Source organism: Leishmania major, chromosome 34, assembly GCF_000002725.2.
Source record: "Leishmania major strain Friedlin complete genome, chromosome 34".
In the NCBI taxonomy this organism is placed as follows: domain Eukaryota; phylum Euglenozoa; class Kinetoplastea; order Trypanosomatida; family Trypanosomatidae; genus Leishmania; species Leishmania major.
Genome location: NC_007286.2, coordinates 590,559 through 606,421, shown reverse-complemented (window position 1 = coordinate 606,421; position 15,863 = coordinate 590,559). Strand labels below are relative to the sequence as shown.

The window sequence follows — 15,863 nt, the reverse complement described above, 5'->3', positions numbered from 1 at the left end:
CGATGGGGGATTCCAGCGGTTGGACGCAAAAGAGAAGAGCGGGCAGAGAGCCAAGGACGGCAGCGGAATGTACCCTCACCCCCTCGCGGTGCACTACTTTGTTTCGTACATAAAGTGTGTGTGTGTGTGTGTTATATTATTGCTGTCTCGGCAGTGGGGCTGGTTGGCCATTCTCTCTCTCTCTCGTTATAACGTAGTAAAGCGTCTACATAGAGTCCACCTTTGGTCTTCAACGTACACCCACACGCACTTGTGCATGCGCTCAGAAACACGGTAGGATGCAGAACTGGTGTGACCCGCGAGGCAAGGCACCGGTGCTGAAAGAGCCTTCTTGAACTCGCTACCCCGAGGCAGTTTGTCTCTCGCTACACCTCTTTCGCTCGCTCTCAAGCTCGGGCGGACGCTCCTCTTCAGAGCGCCGCAGCAGGCGCCTTTACGTGCCTTCAACGGGCAGCGTTGCTGGTTCGGGGAGTGATGCACAGAGAGAGGCGAGCACTGCGAGGGCACCACCCTGAGCGGGGAACATGAGATGCGCGAACAGCGGCAGAGCTTCCTCCTTCAACCTTCATCATCAACGACGCCTACTTTCCCTTTTTTTCGCTCCTCCCTCTCAAAACTAAAACCAGGAGCGTCCTCAGCACACACACACACACACACACACACACGCACACAGACCGACACATACACGCGCGAGCTCTGTGTCTCATCGAGCACAGAGGGAGACGAGGCACAGCTAATCATAGCCCATACCCTCCCCATATCTCCTTTTCTTGCTTCATCGCATCACTATCTGCTTCTGTACTCGTTAGTTTCTGCCATTTCGTTGCTTGTGTTGTGTGCGCCAGCATACGCACTAGCGAACGTGTCTATCGCTCCCGTGGCACCCTGGATCAAGACGCGCATTGACAAGATGGCGGCTGCTCGTCAGGAAATGGCAGATCTGCTGCGAGAGGTGCAGAAACTTCAGAAGGAGCTGCAGCCTGTGCGTTCTGCGGTGACCGCACTTCAGAAACGAGAGGCAGACACGCCAAACGCTGCGGCAGCCGGGGCCTCCTTGAAGAAGGTTGCCACGCGCCTTGAAAGCGTGAAGCAGAAGTACAAGCCGTATCTGACGCGCCTGCAGGAACTGCTGCTCGATGAGGTGCCGTCGTACCTGCAGCAGACGCCGCTGCTGGCGGCAGACGCGGAGTCTCTGGAGCATCGCCCAGGCGGCGCGTCTCGTGGCACTCGCAACGCCACAAACGAGCGGCTGACCGCGGGCTCCTCGTCGTCTGTCACCAAGAACACAAGCGACGATGCAGCTCACCTTCTCCAGCAGGTCTGCCCGCCATCGACTCCGCACCTTCTGCAACCCGAAAACCTCCGCTTCACTCATCAGCAGCTTCGCCTCCGCGCGGAGATGGTCGAGTACTTGATCGAAACGAACCGAATCGACATCGCCGAGCACCTTGTTCGCGAATACGGCCTTCCGCTGCAGTGGTTTCCACGGTTGGTGCTGCTGCATCGCGAGCGCATCTTTGGCGCGGCTGCAGATGAGATGGAGTCGTCGCAAATCCCCCCGCCCACCGGTGCGGCGGTAGGCGCAACTGTCGCGCCTGTGGCTGCCGGCCACTCGCGGCCGTTGCCGGCCTCTAGCGCCTCTCCGCCGGTTACCCCAGCGACACGGAGCCGCGTCGCTGCGGTTCCGCCGAAGTCGCCAATTCAGCTTTCGTTGACAGCCTCCCCGAAGAGCAGCGTGACTGGTATGCCGACGCCTTCCCTGCCACGATCTCCAGCCCCGCAGCCTACGCCAGCAAGCTCAGCCGGCGCCAGCACCCCTGTGGGGCAGCACTTGAACCGGAGCGCACCCTCGCCTGCCTCTTCTGCCCACTCGCCACCCACCCCACAGCAGCAACAGCGGGAGAGCGGGGTGGCAAGCGTATTACCGTCACAAGCACCGTCCAATGCCGGCACCGCTGGTGCTGCGACTGCTCCTGTTACCATGCCAGATCTTGTTGCGCGCGTCGTGAGCACGGCCATGTACTTGAAAGACGAGTACCTGGATCGCATGGTGCTGGAACGCACCCTGGAGCAACACCTCGGTACCGCGCCGTCCTCGGAGTCGGCAAGCGCTACATTGACTCGTGGTAACAGCACGCCACCGCCTTGCTCTGCGACGCCGCTAGAACGCTACAAAGCGTGCGTTCTCAGTCGCATTGCCAACATACCTCGCCACCACCTGCACACACAGTCAGGCGACGACGTCTTCGACAGCGCCATAATGAACATCATCGAAGATCTGCTCGTGTACGGCTTACAGAAGTGGGCAGAGGTGGATGCCGTGACAACGGCTGACGCTGAAGAGGCATCTGCGGAGTCCAGGAAGAAAGTAGAGCTCCAGCGCACGCTGACCACGGACACCCTTCTAACCCCGCAGGAGATGCTGCTGGCAGAGAAGGTATGGAGCGAGGAGATCCTTCTCTTGAAGAGGCCCACAAGGTTCTACTGCGTGGAGAGCGGCTTGACCACGGAAGACGGGGCCGCCTCCGCGCTGGCCATGCCACGCGCGCGCACCAGCGGCGAAGTGGTTTCGAAGTGCGTCGCCATCAGCCATGACGCACTCGACGCGACCGTGGGCATCTTCATCACTTGAGGCGGGAACATCGGGCAGAGGTGCACAGTCGCACGTGCACCAGCACGATGAAGCGGATGCGCACGCTTGCAGAGCGTGCGCGCGCAAGAAGCGCCTGATTGGTGTTGGGGCCTCTCGTGGCTCAGTGTCCATGGCTTTGTTCGGCCCTTTCTTTGGCTGAGGAGAGCACCCGCACTTTTTTTTTTGTTCCCTGTGCGTGTCTGTGAGAATGTGTCTTGGCGAGAGTTGCGGGACTGAAGTATCTGTGCCATCTGGTGCGTTGTGGCGCCGCGTTGCCTTGCGGTCACGCCGTGGGGGCAGTGGCGATCGTTGATCTCCTTCCTCTCTTTGATTCCACTAGCTGCGTGACGCTTCCCGTCATACACAGACACGGGCACAGGACACGTGCGCCCACATGCGGCTGTTCGCGGTGCCGCGCGTTGTTTGCACTTCGTCGCTCGCTTCTGCGCACGTACACTCCCCCCCCCGCTCCTCGCTCCCCTCTCTTTCCTACGGTGGACAGTATTTGGTTGTGCTGAACGCGCGTTTGTGTTTTTCTTGTCTCTCCTCATTCTATGTCATTCCCACCACCTCTGCGAGCGCCTGCGCGGGTGCCACTGCTGAGTCTCTCGCCGCTCCGGCGCCCCATCGTGCTTTCCCTTCCCTGTTGCCTTTCCACTTGTGATCATGCTCCCGCAAGAGCCTCTCTCTCTATGTAGCAAGAAAAGGATCCAGCTTCTACATCTTCCTATGCGTTGACGGTGTGAACAGTGACGCTGCTCGAACTGCCCCCAGAAAGACACACGCGAACACAAGTGTCAACTACGACGCTGCTGTACAGCTGTGACATGTGCGTGAGCGTGCTCGAGCGTATGTCGAACGGCTTCAGCCGGCCATCGATCGCGAACCATAGCATCACCAATGCAACGATGGTACTCGACTTACAATGATTTGCCGAAAGCCTCTTACGCCTGGTGCTCGCTTCTCCTCTCCAATTCTCGTGTAATGGTCAATCCCTTGTGTGTGTGCGTGTGTGTCCGTGAGCGCCAGTGAGCGAGTGAGACAGCAGATGAAAAGACGCCGCCGTGCTGCCGGCCTCTTCGCCTGCTCTCGCTTGTCTGGTTTATCTTCGGCGTGTGCGCGCGCTCACGGCCGCACTACCCCTTCCCGACACTTTTTCTTCCGTCCCCCATCTCAACCACGACCGGCGACGCGCAGGCAGCTTCATGGGCGGAGGGAGGGGCTACGTGCACATCCGCAGCGTCATAAAAAGCAGGGAGGAGGGTACATATGTGCCTCCAATAACACGGTCTGGCGCCAAACTCGAAAACGCGGACCTCAGTAGACAGCCGACTCTCACCATCGTGCTCCGACGAAGGAGGCATCGTTGCCCATAGACACACCCACAGATGGAGACAAACGCATAGAATGAGCTCGCGAGTAGACGAATCCGACCTTACCATCTCAACCACCAAGGAGCTGGTAACGGCGCACCCGGAGGCGTGCGCCGTGGTTTACCAGGCCGTCTGCGCGGAAGCCATCCGCGTCGTTTTTGCTCTCTTCACGCTCTCGCAGTCTGGAGTGGGGGAGCTAGGAAATGAGTTACGTTGCTGTCGAACGGCCATGAGTGAACGCTGGCGCTCCCCCGTGGAAGCTGTGCACCACTTCGCGCCTCAGTGTCACGTCCGGAGCTCGTCGCTCTTTCAGCACACGTCTTCGCATGACGGCACCCCCGCCAGACCGCAAAGCCAAGGAAGCGGGGAACAGTTGCGCGTGTTGTCCTCCTCCACTGAAGCCCGGGGATGCATCACCCACGCCTCCCTCTACGGCCTCCTCACGGCGGCACATCTGTTGCGCTGCTCAACGTGGACGGCTGCGTTCCTCGTGCAGGGTGTCTGGGTAGAAGGACATTCAGCTCTGGCACAGGCACCGCAGCTACTCGCGCAAGCCCGGGCCGCCGAGGAGTTGTGCACGCGCGAGCCTGGATGGTGTGCGACGGCTCTCGTCCAGTTCACCGAATGGCTGCTGTTCTCACTTAGCCCCCACTTTCCCTCCTCCCTGGTGTCGACGCTGCCGTCGCGAGCGTTGAGTGTGGCAGAGGTAGAACAGACCGCCACAGACTGTCGCGACGTTGGTTTGGGAAGCTGGCCCCCTGTTCGTAGTGCTGCTGACGGAGCTCTACGTGATGCCTCGATGTCCGCGGCGCACCAGCGCACGGTCTTCGTCGCCGATCCTCTGCCGCTCTACTTTCCCTTCTTGCCGAATGGAAAGGAGCGCAGCCGAGCCTTCGCATCAGCGCCGTGGCACCTTTCTCGCGTTGCGGACGCCCTTGAAAGTGGATGTGCTCATCGCTGGCTTCTGAATGACCTGCCTCGTTGGTGTGCGCAGGTTGCGTTGGAGGAGCAGAGCAAGAGGTGGCACCGCACCTCTCTTCTAAGAAGCTCGCTGGAGCGGTGGCGGGCGCGGCGCGGCTTGCGGGTGGTAGCACATCTCTCCCACGCAGCGGCGTCTGCTCCAGTGGAAGATCCGCACTCGCCGGCAATGGCAGCTGACTCCTTCAGTCCCCTTCCGCAGACAAGAACGCCGCTTTACGCTGGGGTGCGAAAGGTGGTGGAAGGGGTGCTGTCATCGCCTTCAGTGCCCGGCGATGCCTTGGAAACGGCTCCGTTGTCGCACACGATCGCCACGCAGACAATGGCAGGAACGCCGCGCATCGACAAGGTCGATAGCGGGGGTAATGGGGAGCCTCCAGCATGGAGCTTCAGAGAGGTGCTGGCTGCCGACGTATCGACGATCGCAGACGATACAGCGCCGCCTCCATCGATCCCGAGTCAGGACACTCAGCGTACAAGCTTACCAGCTGCAGAAGTGTTCGCGTACACCGGCCGCGCAGACGCCGCCGCAAGTGCGTCAAATACACGCCGACTCGACAGCGTATTGCGTGGCGAGCTGACAATGCAAGAATTGCCTTCACGCAACACGGGTGTCGAGGAGCACACAAGCAGCCGGAATGAGGAGTGTGGCCAGAACCAACCTGCGCGTCAACGAAAGACTCCCCCGCAGCAGGTGCGAGGCGGCGCTGAGGACGCTTTAGCTACCAGCACCCCAGCCTCGACCTCGTCCTCGAAGCGTGGCCCTTCAGCAGATGCAAGCCACTTCCCCGCCGCATCCAACCTTACAGCAAGCTCTGCGCCCGCCCTCTCCGCCCGAGAAGCGAAGCAGGAAGAGCTGGCCCGCTTCATGGCGCAGAGGCGCGAAAACACCGTCCTTCGACAGGCATTTTTACATTGGCGTGATCGCCGCTTGTACGAGTCTCTGGCAGTCCGCCTTATGCGGATACAGCGGCGGGAGTCGACGAGAGCGCGGTGCTGGGCTCAGTGGAGGCGTCGCCGAGGGGCGATCGTGCAGCGTGACAAGGAAATGCGCGACGTCGCGCGTTGCGACGTCTACACGGAACAGAAGGCGCTCCAGTACTTTCGCGCGCTTCTGCAGCGCTGGAAGACGGCTGCCCTGGTGCGGCGGTTCCGCATCTCCACAGCAGGGCATCGCGTACTCCGGGCCTGGAAATGTAGTACCCGCTTCGCACAAGCCCAGCGCGCCATCCAGCAGCAGCTGATTGGAGCACGCCGAGTGAAGTGGCAGGCCTGGACACGGTGGCAGGAGCGCCGCCAGGAGTGCGTCGCCGATCGTCACCGCGGCCTAAAACATGGCGCCGCAACTCTGTTGCTCATGAGGGATGCCTGTGTTCGCCGGCAGAAGTCCCGCGTCGCCACGTCGCAGTGCAACATCGTCGTTCTGAAACGCGCCCTGCAGCGGTGGGCGCTGCAATGCGCGATCGCCACACGATTGAGAAGCTTCATCGAATCACGACAGCCGCGCACCACTCTGGTTCGGCAAGCGTGGAAGACTTGGCGATCGCGGTGGCTGGCACGGCAGCTGCAGCGAGAGCAAGAGCACCGGCTTCGCGCGTTTCGAGTGGCACGACTGGCTGAAGTCTGCTTCGCGCGGTGGGTGCAACGATGGCGGCGCGAGACACACATTCGGACCTGCGTGGCGCGGCAGCAATGCCGCCACGTTCTCCGTCCCTTGTTTCTCCAGTGGCAGCAACGCATGCAAGTGTGCTTCATTGTGAGGCAGGCGCAAGAGGAACTGGCGCTAAAGGTCAGCGAGCAGCTGTGCGGGAGAAGAATCCTGCGTACGTGGCGCCGAAGAGCTGCGCAGCACGCTGCAGGCCGTCGGGGACTTCTCGAAGCGTTAATGGACGCAGATGCAGATCGTCTTTTGCGGCTCAACCGACTCGCCCGCACTTTTTACCACTGGCGTGCGCACGGCTTTGTGCTGCGGCGGTACCACCTGGACCGACGGCGCGGCCTGCCCGTCGCCGCCTACGGCGCCGCGGGGATGGGAAGCGGCAGAGGGCATGAGGCGGTGTTCAGCATCGCGGGACGCACCGGTGTCGGACACCATTCAGAGGCAGATGTCGACACGGAAGACTGCGAGAACTTCGCCGATCCGGCCACCACGCTACCGCTACCACCCCCTCCGAGCTCTGCCGCGTCTCCACCGGTGCTTCCTGGCCGCTCGCGACGAGGTCGCCTGGAGTATGCCCGCCGCGTGCCGACACGCTCTGCGGTATCCGCGCGATCGCCGAAGAGGCTCCCAGCTTGCCGCAGCAGCGCAACTTCCGTGCGCCAGAGCACCGCGGCGGCGGCAGCAGCTCGCCATGAACCAACAAGCACATGGCGTGGTAGCAGGGATGACGAAGGTCGTGCGGCCGCCCTCTCTGCACCACATGGCGGCCCGCGAGTCATTCTCTGTAAGCAGCTCGCCGTTCCGCCTCGAAGACGCGCCCTTGCTCTGCAGAGACAATTGCTGGCGACGCAACTGCAACAGCGGCCTCTCTTCTCTCGGGATGCGTGTGTGCGAGCCGCATCTACCGGGTCGCGATCGACGCCACCACCCCGACCTGTGTTCTCAGAGCCCCCGTATTCCACCTCAGCGGCCCCACGCAGAACAACACGTCCGAGGACACCACCGCCCTCCAGCACCCCCGGCCAGCACTGGCACAGTAACCTGAGCGGCAGCGATGCAGAAAGCCCAGCATCGCGGCGATCGCGCACGGCGACTCCGCTATTCACCGCACGTGACGCTCAGTGTGCACTGCGGTCGCCCCGCAGCGCCGCCCTTGTCGAGTCACCTCACTCCTCACCTCCGCAGCTGCGACAGTCACATAGTGGCGCTCATGTGCGCGGTTACGATGACTGTGCGACGCTCGGATCGAGTTCTGCGTCTTCCACCCCCGCCCACCGCCTGCTCGGTCAGATGGAGCGGCTGCTTCGGCGCATCCGCAACTTGGAGGCTGGGTACCCTGCCCAGGCAACCGCAGCTGTGTGATCCACAGGAGCCGATCTTACCCCGAAGACGAGCCCCCACACCGCCGGCGCAACGGCGTGCTGCACCGCAAAGCCTCCAAGGTGGACAGACGGTCGATGCTGAGGGCAGTAAGAGAAAAACGCGAGGAAGAAACCTCCGTCAAAGCCACACCACACCCCGTGCACACAGCCACGCTTGCGTGAGGACCTTCACGTGACAGTGAGCACCAAAGCCGTACAACAAGCACTGCAACAACAACACCTCCCTCTCCCGCGGTTTCCCGTGAGGGCGAAGCTGTTTCGGGGCGCCTCAGCACCCCGCACGCTCTCACGCGCGGCCTGCCGCATCATGCCCTGCACTTTTTCACGCCACCCCCCCCCCTTTCCCTTCCCACGCGCTCTCCCCGTGTCTGACACGCACTCCTCTGTTGCTGCCGGCTTTTCTTTGTCTCTTGCTTTCGCAAACTATTCGACGTCTCGAAGATAGATCTGAAGAATGTTCTCGAGAGGCAGCGGCAGCGCCACTGAAGCCGCACCGGCCGCCACCGCCGCAGATGCGCATCTCAGTCAAGCGAGCATGAGCGGTGTGTCACCGCCGCCGATCGACCTCGCTGGACTTCTGCCGGCAGGGTGGGACAGCTCCAACAGCGTCCTTGCGCGTACGATCGGGCCGCTGCTCAGCAATCCGTACTTCAGCGCTGGTGCTGGGTTATGGGTGCTCACGGTTGGTGGCGCCTTTGGTCGCCAAGCATCGGTAATGTTTCAAGCCCTCATGCGGCGCAAGTTCGTCGTCTCGCTGGAGGTGTCGAACCGTGACAGCGCCTACGAGTGGATGCTGCGCTGGTTGTCGCACCAGAAATCGTTTAAGGTGCAGCAGATGTCGGTGCTGACCCGAACAGCATCCTTCGACCACTCGTCGAGCGACCGCACGCGGGCGGAGTGCCTCTTTGGCCCTTGCCCGAATCAACGGCACTACTTCTTCTACGAGGGCCGCCCGCTGACGCTGACGCGGCGGCGCCGCGACAACGTCAGCCCCGGCTACAGCGATGACATTTTCGAAACATTGGAGTTCACCACCATCGGTACGAGTGCCATGGTGCTGCAGAAGATTGTGAAGGATGCGCAGCAGTTTGCCGAGCAAGAGGACAGCGATCATACGGTGGTGTACATGAATGGTGGGAGTAGCTGGACTCGTCAATCCCGGCCGCGTTCGCGGCGCGCCATTCAATCGGTTGTGCTGCCGGAGGGCATGTCGGAGTTCATCCTCGCTGATGTCAAGAAGTTTCTCAACTCGAGCTCGTTTTACAGGCAGCTGGGCGTACCTTACCGCCGCGGGTATCTTCTGCACGGCCCCCCGGGGTGCGGCAAGACGAGCTTTGTCATGGCGCTGGCCGGTGAGCTGCGCCTCTCCATCTCGCTCCTTAACTTGTCGAACCGCAACCTCAACGACGAGTCGCTGACCTCGCTGCTGAACGAGGCTCGCGTGGACACGATTGTGCTGCTGGAGGACATCGACCGCGCCTTCAGTAACGAGTGCAACGTTACCATGAGCGGCCTTCTTAACGCGCTCGACGGTGTCGGTGCCCAGGAGGGCCGCTTGGTCTTCATGACAACGAATCACGTGGAGCGGCTAGACGCGGCGCTGATCCGGCCCGGCCGAGCAGATGTCAAGATCGAAGTCGGGCTGCTGGATGTGAACCAGTCGCAGCGCATGTATCGCAAGTTCTTCCCAAAGGCAACCGAGGACATGGTGGAGGCTTTCGGTCGCGAATTCCCACCGCACGTGATCAGCGCTGCACAGCTACAGTCGCACCTCTTCTTCCACCGTGACGACGCCGTCGCAGCCACCGCGGCGCTGCCGGCCTTCATATCCAGCTGTCGTGCCTTCGAGGCAAGTATAGAGCAAATGCGGAGCGAAAAGGCGAGGCTACAGCGGTCTCTGCCGCGTGCACCACTGCTCGATATCGATACCGAGTAGCTGCGTGCTACCCGCAACTCTCTGCCTGTCTTCGTCCCTCTTCACCGCCACTCCCACCCATCCCCCACTTTATTTCTCTCACCGGTCCTAAACGCCTCTTTTCAGGTAGTCCTGCCGACTTGTTTGCGTGCGTGCTCTCTGCGTCACTGTTCCCCCCTCATCTCTCTTTCTCACTCTATCTCTCCCGTTCCCTCGCCGCCTATGCGCCGCCACCACCACCACCACCACCGCGTGTTTCCCGTGGGACTTTCTTTTGTGTGTGGCCCTCTTCACACTAGTGGATTTTCTTTCGGACTGTCTCCTCGCCGCCCGACATCTCTCTCTCTCTCTCTCTCCCTCTCTTCGTCCAAGGCGTCGGCGGCGGCGCTGTTTCCCCTGTGTGGATATGCCTTTCTTTTCGTGTCGAGGCACCCTCTCCCACCGGCGCTTTGCTTCCCCACCTGCACCCCCTCACGATGCTCATGAGGGCTGTTCCTGACTCTTCCCGACTGCGGCCGTACGGCCTTCACATACATGCAAGGTATCCGGTGTTTAACGGCAACGATTGCTTTAAAGCTCATGCAGACGTGCTGCGCTTGCAGCAGCGCCGCATTCAAAAGGGTAGCATCCAATCAAACGAAGAAGAGGCAAGCCGCACGTTACGCTAGTGTCCTCAAGCGTCAGGGCTGCGGGACACCTTCTCTACCTCTCCGCAACGATACCGCGCGCCACAGCGAAACGACAACGGCGATCCACTAGCGCGACAGGAAATGAGGCTATGACGACTTTGATGTGGCTGATGTTGATGCTCATGCTTGCTTTGCGTTCTCCCTGTGCTCGCCCACTCACCCGCCCTCCTTCTCCGCCCATCCTCCTCTTCTCTTTTCGCCTCACCCTCCTTTTGCACGTCGGCTCTGCCGACCGTATTCGCATCGCCATGCACATGCGCGCCCTCACATACTCTCAAACATGCAAGCAGCAGTGCCCTTTCTTTCATAGAGTCAAAGAACACAAGGAGAAGACGCATTCGAGGTAGCGGAACAACAGGCGTCTACCTAGATCTCTTTCTCTCTGTTCGAGCAGGTCACAGTTTTGAACGCTTCGCCTGCCCCACAGCGTTGCTGCTCACTTACGCAGTGTCACCTCATTGCCTTTTCAGCATTTTAGCCCTTGTGCTGCCACGACCTGGGCTTGCGCCTCTCTGTGGTGCCTCCCATTCTTCTTTGTCTGAGACCAGTCTCTTCGCCCTCTCCATTTTTTTTTCTTGCCTCTTGCCGCTTGCCTCCTCCTCACCCTTAAATCTGTCATCAGATCCAGCGGTGGTTGTGTTTGTTGCGTTCGTTGTTTGGGTTTTGTTAGTTCATCGATCCCGAGGAGCTAACCCCGCACACAAAACGCGGCAAGTGTTTTTCTCGTGTTTTCGCATATTTGGCTACGACATACCACCTGCTGTTGCTGTTGCTGTTTGTTTGCCTCGTGTACGTCACGCCGTTCGCCTCACCTTTTCTTCGTATTTGTTGTTTGTTTGTTTTTTTTTGGGGGGGTTGTTTTGTTTTGTTTTTGTTGTTCGTCTACTGTCAAGGAACCGACGTCCTCGTCGATCTCGCGCGTTTCGCTCCGTTTGTTTGCTATTCCCGGTCGGCGTTTTTGTTTGGTTGGTTGGTTGGTTGGTTGTTGTTTTTTTTTTCCTGGTGTGCACGTCTGCGCGTGCTCGTGTGCAGTACCATTGCTGTTTTTGTTGTTGTTGTTGTTGCGTGTGTGTGTGTGTGTGTGTGTGTGTTGTTTTGGTTTGTGTTTCTCTGTGTGCCCTCTTTCGTCTCTTGGTCGTGCCAGCCTTCTCCTGTCTTCCTCCGCCTCCTCCCTTGTTACATACACATAGACCACTCATACAACCATTTCTTTGTCGTGCTTCCTCCTTTGTTTTTGCTTGTTCATTTTTGTTTAGAGCCGCTCTCTCTCCCCACGGCTCTCCCGTCACCACCAGACGCACTCGCATCAGCAGGCGAAGTGCATGTGAGTGACGGTGGGTGTTGCCCCATTTTCAGCTGCCCACCGCACATACAAGCGCCTCTGTTTTTGTTTTGTGCGTGCGTGCATGTGGGTGTCCTTCGGCCCCACTGCCGCGTCCGTTTTTCGCTCCTTTCTTTGTCCCACCTTGTTGTGTCTGATTGTTTCTCCTCCCTCCCCCTCTTCGCCGTGGTCGTTGCCGTCGTCGTTGTTATTCCCTGTAGACGGATCAGGCGACTTGTCGTCTTCGTCTACTCATTCCCTCCCTAAAACACCACGTTTTTTTTCCTTTAGTTCGGTTCTCTCTCTCTCTCTCTGAGCCGCATCAGCGCTGTCACGTGCTCATGCGCTCGCTTATCTGCCACCACGCAGTTGTCGACTTTGGTGTTGGTGTCGGCGCCTCTCCCATGGCGCAGTCACGGGGCATTTACTCTTTTCATAGACTCACACGCGCCCACGCTCTGGGCTGGGGCTCGTCGTCCATCTTCCGGGGCTTTCTAATAGAACAGGGTGGTCGCCGTGGCTACGGCACGACGGCTCTCCTTCTCAAACAACACCAGCCCACCAACACCGGCGCTTCTGCAGCATCGTCGCGCACGAGCGGTCAGGCAAGCCGCAAGCAACCACGGCAGAAGGCAGTGGCGGACTATGGTGCTGCTGAAGCTGTTGTGGAGCCTGAGCTAGATACCGTTACGGCGGCAGCGTCCCTGCCGCTCGCCGCGTCATCGTCGGAGGCCGTCGTGGAAGCTGAGACCCACACTGCATCGTCTGTGCCGCGTCACGTTTCAGGACAAGGCGCCGCGGGCAGGCCGAAGGCGGTCAAGCGAGGACGTAGAAAGCAGGAAACAGCTGCCACCAGTGCGACACGTTGCCCAAGCACACCATTGGCCAACTCGGTCTCCTCCCCCTCCACGGTCTCGTCACGCAAGGGTCCCGACGATGCCGCGACCACCATAGCGCCACTTGATCCGCCGGCATCACCCCTCGTCGCTGGTGAGGACGGTATCATCGTCGCCGCCTCGTCGTCTCGGGGAAAGAAGCCCGGGAGGCGTAGATCGACTGGTTCATTCTTACCCTCGGACGCCGCTAGCAGTGCTGCCGCTGGCTTGGAGCCAACCGTGAAAGTCGCTGCCAATGCTGAGGACACCGCCGCGCTAACGCCGTCCTCTCTCTTCGGCTCACCGCAGCCGGTCTACTACACGCACATGATGGGCACAACCCCCCGCACAGAGGAGCAGCGTGTCGCGGAGCGGTGCAGCATCACCAAGCTGATCATGGTCTCCGGCTCCGTGTCTTTTCTCTCCACAACTCTTCCGCGTAGCGAAGGGCCGCTAAAGATGTACGTGAAGGACCTCAACCGCGCACAGGCGCCGACGTACGACTCCGTTAGAGCGCTTGGGCAAGATGCGACCCACAGCCAGTCGAACGCTGCGCCGAGCACAGGGCACGAGGGTGGCGGCAGTGACCATGTCGCTGCTGGCACGCACACGCTTCCTGCAATTTCTGAAAAACAGTTCCTCGAGCTGTGCCAGCGCCTCTGCGCTGAGCAGCTCGCTACCAACACTGTCTTCATCCATGTGCGTGAAATGGAGCAACTGGTACCGCCACTGCACCTCCAGCTGCCTGCCGTAACAGATGCAGACAAGAGCGAAAGCGTCGATGCGCCAGCTGCACCATCCGGCGAAACGACGGCATCCACGCAGCGCGAAGGCAAGACGCGCGGGGGCCGCGGACGGCGCCGTGGTAGTGCTCGTGCGGCGAACTCTTTTACAGCCCCTGCCTCCACTTTAACGCCGCCCACCCCGCCACTGCCGGCTCTTTCCCCTGTGGAGCGCATTCTAGCTTTGCAGGCGTGGAAAAAAGAGGCGGCGCGCCGCGCTGAGGAGACGCAAGCGCGCTACCTGGTGCCTGCCCACTATCACGCCATCACGCGGGTGCGCTTCCACGATCCCCACCAGACAGACTTGACAGTGGCGATGGGCAGCGGATGGTGCAAGAGCATCGCCTCCGTCCTGCGCGCCATTGTGCGCAGCATGCCGCAAGACCGGCGCGGCGCCGACTTGGGCAGCTCCGACACCGACAGCAGCACCAGTTGGCTCGCCGCTGAAGGGGAGGAGGACGACGGCGACAACACGGTCCCGCCTTTCCCGATGCCCGACCCATCCGTATACACCAGTGAGGTGGTCACGCAAGCGGCCGACGACGCGCCGGCGCCGGAGCAGCCTGGCTTCCTCACCTCTCCCTACACAGTGAAGCCGCTGCTGACGGTGTGCGCGAGCTGCGTGCCGCGTCGCGAGGCGTGGATCGGCACGTGCGCACCTGGCCCATCGGCCGCGCCCGCTTCTGGCGCGGAATCGGGGTGGAATCCCTACTCGGTGAGGGCGGTTCCAACGGTGCCGCGCTACTCGACCCGCATCACCATCATGCTCGAGCACGATGACATGGACCCTTCCGACCTCGTTTCCCTCGCGGAAATCAGTACGACGCGCAAGTCCTCCTCGTCCTCTGGCGCAGAGATGCATCAGTCTCGGGATCGGCAGCATGACGCCTCGGTCAGCGGCCGCAGCGTCGACGCGACAGGGCTGCAGTCGGCCGCGCCAAACAGGAAATCGGTGTCGCCGGATGAAAAAGTCCACCCAGCTCCCAAAAAGCCGCTGCATCTGTATTGCCTCGTGCAAGATGCGGGCGAGTACTAGCTTGTATGCGGTCACTCGAGGCGAGATGTGAGGCGAAGGCAAGAATGGGCAGAGGGGCTCTCGGCGGGTGCAACGCGGCGTTGCCGCGCAGTCACCCTCTCTCTCTCTCTGTCACCGGCGCGCTCATGAAAGAAAAGACACAAAGAAAAATGTGTGATCAACAGCGAAGCAGAGAAAATCGCATCGCCGCCCCTCCGCCCGACGAGCGCCTATCTTCTCTGCGACGCGTGTGCGTTTTCATCGATGTACTGCATGGCCCGTTACGTTTTTCACACGAAAATGGAGCGTGTGTAAGAGAGCGCGTACATTGTTTGTTTTCTGTGGTGTTTCCGTAAATGCTGACACTGGCGACAACACGGGCGTGCGTGTTGTGTTGTGTGTTGACCCTCTATGCGCTAATGTCTTTTTGTCTTTTTTGTTGTTTGTGCTCTGCTTACCTGGCAGACTTCATGCTCCGTCCATCCCATACATGCGTTCCTGTATGGCGTGGAGAAACAGTCTGTACGTGTGTGTTTGCTTGTCTGTGTGTGTGTGTGTGTGTGTGTGTGTGTGTGTGTGTTACTGTATTCGTGCGTACTTGGACGGCTCGGTTACCTACTAATGGGTTGCTGATCGAGGCTTCTTCGACGTCTCTTTCCTTGGCATGTCTTCTCTCTGTGCGTATGTGTTTATCTCACTGCTGACGGCCGTGGACGTTTCCATCTTCGTTAGCAAGAGTAAAGAAAACAACGTGAGCGGCAGTCACAGCCGCCCACCTGCCTTTTCCATCACGCTCGTACGTGTGTGACACGGAGTGTTCCCTTCCACCCTTCTCCTCCCTTCCCACTCTCTCTCTTGAAGTGCCCGCCTTGTGGACAAGAGCGCACACAACGCAAGTGAGACGGCGGTGTGTGTCTGCTCATCTGTATGTGTGCGCTTGCTCGCCTGATCGTGTTCGTTCGCTCCTCTCTCACCTGTGTGGCTCGCGCGTCTCTCTTCCCTCTGTGTATGTCCGTCTGCACGACTGGCTCCCTCTCAAGCAGTGCTTTCGTTTTGCTTCTTCTTTCTGTTTTTTTTTTTTTTGGTTCTGTCGACTCGTTGAGTTGAAGTTGTCAGAGACCTCCTTTGTGTGACATTTCTCCACCACCACCACCACCACCCGCTAAGAGCGCTAGGTGCCCTGTCGATGGCGCACAGTGCCGCTAGCATCCTCTTCTCCCCTTTCCCTTTATCTGTGGTGT

The 15,863-nt window shown here is 60.1% G+C and overlaps 4 protein-coding genes across 4 annotated transcripts; all 4 read left to right on the top strand.

Annotated features, from left to right (window-relative positions):
* Positions 1–910: 910 nt before the first annotated feature.
* LMJF_34_1350 (conserved hypothetical protein) lies at positions 911–2,632 on the top strand (the record flags this gene model as incomplete). Its single annotated transcript, XM_001686179.1, has 1 exon — positions 911–2,632. The coding sequence occupies one exon, from the start codon at positions 911–913 to the stop codon at positions 2,630–2,632; it is 1,722 nt and encodes a 573-aa protein (XP_001686231.1).
* Positions 2,633–4,039: 1,407 nt separating this feature from the next.
* On the top strand, positions 4,040–8,005 carry LMJF_34_1340 (conserved hypothetical protein; the record flags this gene model as incomplete). The annotated part of the gene is made up of 1 exon (XM_001686178.1): positions 4,040–8,005. The coding sequence occupies one exon, from the start codon at positions 4,040–4,042 to the stop codon at positions 8,003–8,005; it is 3,966 nt and encodes a 1,321-aa protein (XP_001686230.1).
* Positions 8,006–8,740: 735 nt separating this feature from the next.
* LMJF_34_1330 (conserved hypothetical protein) lies at positions 8,741–9,961 on the top strand (the record flags this gene model as incomplete). Its single annotated transcript, XM_001686177.1, has 1 exon — positions 8,741–9,961. The coding sequence occupies one exon, from the start codon at positions 8,741–8,743 to the stop codon at positions 9,959–9,961; it is 1,221 nt and encodes a 406-aa protein (XP_001686229.1).
* A 2,330-nt stretch (positions 9,962–12,291) lies between these two features.
* Positions 12,292–14,643, top strand: LMJF_34_1320 (conserved hypothetical protein; the record flags this gene model as incomplete). The annotated part of the gene is made up of 1 exon (XM_001686176.1): positions 12,292–14,643. One exon carries the CDS (start codon positions 12,292–12,294, stop codon positions 14,641–14,643), a length of 2,352 nt encoding a protein of 783 aa, XP_001686228.1.
* Between the last annotated feature and the right edge of the window lie 1,220 nt (positions 14,644–15,863).